Source organism: Ranitomeya variabilis, chromosome 5 (genome assembly GCF_051348905.1).
Source record: "Ranitomeya variabilis isolate aRanVar5 chromosome 5, aRanVar5.hap1, whole genome shotgun sequence".
Taxonomy (NCBI): Eukaryota; Metazoa; Chordata; class Amphibia; order Anura; family Dendrobatidae; genus Ranitomeya; species Ranitomeya variabilis.
In genome coordinates this window covers 487160965-487166964 of record NC_135236.1, presented here as the reverse complement: position 1 = coordinate 487166964, position 6000 = coordinate 487160965, and the positions used below count along the sequence as shown (strand labels likewise).

At 43.8% G+C, this 6000-nt stretch overlaps 1 protein-coding gene across 2 annotated transcripts in view; it reads left to right on the top strand.

The window, feature by feature from the left end:
• The first annotated feature begins 234 nt into the window (after positions 1–234).
• The window catches only part of GFRA3 (GDNF family receptor alpha 3), a 124364-nt gene continuing 118598 nt past the window's right edge, over positions 235–6000 (top strand). The window contains exon 1 of one of the 2 annotated variants that reach the window (XM_077265545.1): positions 235–438. In XM_077265545.1, the coding sequence (XP_077121660.1) occupies positions 399–438 (40 nt within the window). In that variant the 5' untranslated portion in view covers positions 235–398. The remainder of the gene's footprint in view (positions 439–6000) is intronic. The other variant, XM_077265544.1, reaches the window with a different exon arrangement.

Below are 6000 nucleotides of genomic sequence, written 5' to 3'. Positions count from 1 at the left end.
GAGCCAAAGCAACTTAGTAATAATATCCCTCTGTCTAAACATCTCCTCCGCTCAGACTGGACGTGCTCAGTGCAAGGAAAGGGAGAAGCCCCCGGTGTCACCACAGAGCAGCAGAGCTGGGAAAGTGGCGGTGACAGAGAGCTGAGGGGAAAGTGGCGGTGACAGACAGCTGAGGGGAAAGTGGCGGTGACAGAGAGCTGAGGGGCGGCGCTGCAGGGAGAGAGCACTCAGCTCTGCTACTACACCGCTCAGTCTGGGGTCAGCCGCTGCTCAGGACGGGCTGCTCACTGTACTACTACAGGAGACTACCACTACTCCTATCATCCTGGGGGACTGGCTGGGGATGGAGCCTGGATATTAACTTCTCTGCATCGTAGAAAACTCTGCTGTTCTCCACTATGAAGTGCTTGGGGGTCGTCCTGCTCCTTGTGACTACTGGTAAATGGATCTATCTATCTATCTATCTATCTATCTATCTATCTATCTATCTATCTATCTATCTATCTATCTATCTATCCCATATCTATCTATCTATCCAATATCTATCTATCCCATACCTATCTATCCCATATCTATCTATCTATCTATCTATCTATCTATCTATCTATCTATCTATCCAATATCTATCTATCTATCTATCTATCTATCTATCTATCTATCTAATAGTAGTACCACTAGTGACAGGTTTATAGAGATGGTGATGGCTGTATCGCTCTGTACAGGTGCTCTGGATTGTAGCACTTTTCTTCCATTGTTCCATAGACCTGTCATCACCTGCAGACAGTAGGTAATTGCTAGTGTTGTGGTTGCCCATGGCATACCCAGCACATGGCTCTCTGTCACTCATAGGACTCGATTCTTGATGGACAGCTCCCGCCTTCAAACATGAGCAGTTTTGCAATTGGGAAAAAGCAATGAATTTTCTAAAAATCCCCATCAGCCATCTAGCACACAGCCTGCACTGGTTGTACTGGTTCTTATTAGTTTGCAGGTCACTGAATTAGTCTACGGAAGTACTTCTACTACCCATGATCAGCACAAAGCAAATGTTTGAGTTTTGTTTAGAAATAGTCTTCTACCTTATAGATTTGTAATGCAATCACTAAACTAAAGGGGTTTTCTAGTAGGATGAAGTTATTACCTTACCACTAGTGTAGTTTATAGCTTCTAGACTGATAGCGGCACAGCAGCGGGAACCTGCACCAATTAGAATAGTGTGATCTCTGCTTCATTCGTTCCCTGCGGGACTGCCAGAGAAAGCCAAGTTCCAGAAGCCGGACCCCTTCCAATTTAGAAGCTATCGCCTATCCTGTGTCCAGTGTCTCCTGTGTCCGGGAGATAATTTCTTCCTACTGGAACATCCCTTTACGTTTTGGCTATTCTGTGAATTTGCTGTTGCCATGCTGTTGTTATCTCGTCACATATGTTCCTGACTATAAAAATACTGACGTGTAAAGATTTATACGATGATTGTCCTATGTGTATGGTCGGGTTTAGAAACATGGATTGCTTGACTGGTATGTATTATGAAGCAAAATATAGGACAATCCTTCCTCCAAAATATGTATGTTTCCAGTTTATTTCTGATTTAATTTTCTCATTTGTTTACATTCAGAGAAGTAGAGGGGGCAAAATAGCAAAAATTAAAAAACTTGAATACCTCCATAATGTCATTCTCCCATCCTCAAATTGGCTTAGTTCTTGACCTATTTCGTTTCTCTTTTGTCTAGTAATTTGAGGTGCCCTTGGGTGAGTCTTGTACATGCTCAGACCACTCCTGATGATGAGTTGAAGTCTATGTAAGATTTTAGCAAGTGCACCCTTGCAATTATATAGACTATCTATATCAGTGTTCCCCAAGTTCGGTCCTCAAGAGCCACCAACAGGTCATATTTTTAGGATTTCCTTAGTATTGCCCAGGTGGCAATTCCATCACCTAGACAGGCAACAATTCCATCACCTGGGCCATACTAAGGAAATCCTGAAAACACGACCTGTTGATGGCTCTTGAGGACCGGAGTTGGGGAACACTGATCTATATGGTGTATTGTAAAAGGACCACCACTTGTGTACAAAATTCAGGGGCTCTACACACAAACTCCTCTAGTCTTTTTTTAAAGATTCTCACTTACCGTACTTACAATCTGTGTCACACTGAGGATATTTTTGACATATACCTCCAAATCGCATGTCATTTATTACAGTAGTGCTTCATTGAGTAGCTGTGCTTGAAGTTCTGACTTCAAGAGGTTCCCTATAAAAGGACATTTGTGGCAAATCTGGATGTTCCCAGTGAAGTTAATGCCAGAAAAGAAAAAAACATATCTCAGTTTGTGGTACCTTAGGACACAGCTGGCCGAGTGTACTTAGTTTTTTTCTGCTTCTCTCATAGATTATAATAGGGAGCATACACTCTGACTTCTGTGATGGAAACCAAGAATAGGCAGCCCCTTTCTTGGAATTGGTGGGGGTCACTGACATTTGCTTCATTGGAAAATTCTTTGGAAGAAATTTGCTAAAATGTTTCACATGTTCTATGCTGTGTCCCTTGTAGGGATTGCTAGGGTCTGAGCAGATACATTTTGGATTTTTTTTGTATTAACTGTACAGTATAAAGGTATAACAGTAGTGGAGTACTGATGGGAAATCCACGCCCCACGCCCTGACATTGTATTGCTACATTATGAAGGAAGAATTCATTTCACATAGTAAATGACATCACCAGCAATTAAATATGAAGGGCAACATGAATTCTGCTTGGAAAAACCACTTTACTTGCTCATAATACTGTATCATGTATTATTCATGTAGTTCTACGATGTATGAAGTAGCGGTGAACATATTAAGTAAGGGCGCCGTTCACCTGTGCTCATAGCATGATGTCAAACATGTAATAGGACTACTCAGTATCTTTGCCTTGAAATAGTAAAATAATTAGCTTTGCTTATTTAGAGGCCATTTCCTAATTTACCTTTTTTATTTCTTATTATACAGAAGTATACAAATTAAATTAAGTCATGCTACGCAGCTGACAATATATACTGTATAAGACTTCATAGTTTTATATACACATTACTTAAAGAACTTTTTTTTTAATCAGACCAGTAGCATTTATTCGTGGAGTGCTGAGCTTAAAGGGGTTTTCCATCTGAAAAATAATACTTTTAAAAAGGAATATAAATAGGTTATAAATATACTATTATTAGGGTGATTTACCTCGGTTACAAATTCTGCAGAGCGCTAATCCCAGCTCAACGCAAGAAATTATTTCCTGTGTTTAGGCTAACTGACAATTCAAGTCAATAGCTAAACCAGCCCCTATTTTCTGCCACAACCTGTATGTAGAGAAGGAAGGGGCTGGTTAAGCTATTAAAATGAGTTGTTAGCCAGCCTCCTTTACACACAACTTTGATGATGTGCTGACACAGAAAATACTTTACTTTGTCTAGTACAGAACTGGCGGGGCAGCTGCAGATCCCAGGATCAAGGCTGACAGCTTTGAAAATAAAAGTATATTGTGGCGGATCGTACAGGGGGAGGGGTGTGTCAAGTTCACTCACCTCTGGGGAAGGGAGAGAATGACCCAGCAGGGATCGTCTCTCTCGCACCACCATTACCCCAGGTCAGTCAGGGAACTGCACCGAGGGCAAATAGTCACCGGAGAGGCTTCCCTTATAGATACCAGTTATTGGGGAGCTCCCAGTGAGGGGGGATATATATCACCAGTCCAGGCTGGGGATATATAGGTAAACCTCCTGGCCGTCACTGTCAGAGTTCCTCACTAACACAGTACGGTATGCTGCCACCAGTTCCTCGTTAGATATAAGCCTCGTCAAACAACACATGCCAGTCCTCTTTCGGGCACAGGACATCCACCTCCGGTTCATCTCCAGGCACAGGACTGTCCACATCTGACTCTTTCGGGCACAGGACATCCTGCGGTACACCCCTGGGCACAGGACTGTCCACATCCAAGACCAGTTACCATGGATGACTTGCATCGCTGTCTATGCTGTGGGTGCAAGGCTATTCAGCTGCCATAGCTGCTGGCTCTGCTGGCCTGTGATGCTTCACACACACAGCCAGTGCTCTGCAGGCCTCTGCTGTGCCCACCAGCACACACCAGACTGAGGCCGGCGTCACACTGGCGAGTTTTACGGACGTAAGAGCGCAGAAACTACGTCCGTAAAACTCGCATAACATACGGCACAATTATTCTCAATGGGGCTGCTCCTATTAGCCGTATATTACGGTTCAGTATTATACGGCTTTCTACGGCCGTACAAAATCGCAGCATGCTGCGTTTGTCAGCGTATTGCGCTAATAATACGCCAATGAAAGTCTATGGGGGCGAGAAAAATACGGATTCCACACGGACCTGCAGTGTGACTTGCGAGAAATATGCAGCGGTGTTAGTGAAAAGTCGGTAATTCAATTGCCGGCTTTTTCCTTCTCCTTCACAAACCCGACATGATATGAGACATGGTTTACATACAGTAAACCATCTCATATCCCCATTTTTTTTGCATATTCCACACTACTAATGTTAATAGTGTGTATGTGCAAAATTTGGGCACTGTAGCTGCTAAAATAAAGGGTTAAATGGCGGAAAAAATTGGCGTGGGCTCCCGCGCAATTTTCTCCGCCAGAGTGGTAAAGCCAGTGACTGAGGGCAGATATTAATAGCCAGGAGAGGGTCCATGGTTATTGGCCCCCCCGTGGCTAAAAACATCTGCCCCCAGCCACCCCAGAAAAGGCACATCTGGAAGATGCGCCTATTCTGGCACTTGGCCACTCTCTTCCCACTCCCTGTAGCGGTGGGATATGGGGTAATGAAGGGTTAATGTCACCTTGCTATTGGAAGGTGACATTAAGCCAGATTAATAATGGAGAGGCGTCAATTATGACACCTATCCATTATTAATCCAATTGTAGGAAAGGGTTAAAAAAACACACACACACACATGATTAAAGGATTTTAATGAAATAAACACAGCGGTTGTTGTAATAATTTATTGTTCTCGCAATCCATTTGCAAACCCTCGCTTGGCAAAATAATAAACGCACAATATACATACCTTCTGATGTCCTATCACGTCCCACGATGTAATCCATCTGAAGGGGTTAACTAATATTACAGGCAGGAGCCCTGCTAAATGCAGCTGTGCTCCGTGCCTGTAATCCCCCGGCGAATGAATGAAATGTAGGTCAATGACCTACATTTCCTTCAGTCGCGGTGATGCGCCCCCTGGTGGATGTCCTCATATGACCTGGAGCGTGGGAAAAAGTTCCCAGGCTGCAGTTCATGAGAACATCCACCAGAGGGCGCCTCACCGCGACTCAATGTAAGTACAGATCACTGCTTTCCTTTCAGCACCCGGGGATTACAGGCACGAGCGAGTGGTTTATCGCAGCTCTGCCTGTAATATTAGTTAACCCCTTCAGATGGATTACTTCGTGGGACGAGACGGTTCACCAGAAGGTATGTATCTTGTGCGTTTATTATTTTTCCAAGCGAGGGTGTTCCTGATGGATTGCGAGAACAATAAATTATTACAACAACCGCTGTGTTTATTTCATTAAAATCCTTTTTAATCATGTGTGTGTGTGTTTTTTAACCCTTTCCAACAATTGGATTAATAATGGATAGGTGTCATAATTGACGCCTCTCCATTATTAATCTGGCTTAATGTCACCTTCCAATAGCAAGGTGGCATTAACCCTTCATTACCCCATAGCCCACCGCTACAGGGAGTGGGAAGAGAGTGGCCAAGTGCCAGAATAGGCGCATCTTCCAGATGTGCCTTTTCTGGGGTGGCTGGGGGCAGATGTTTTTAGCCACGGGGGGGCCAATAACCATGGACCCTCTCTAGGCTATTAATATCTGCCCTCAGTCACTGGCTTTACCACTCTGGCGGAGAAAATTGCGCGGGAGCCCACGCCAATTTTTTCCGCCATTTAACCCTTTATTTCAGCAGCTACAGCGCTGAAATTTTGCAC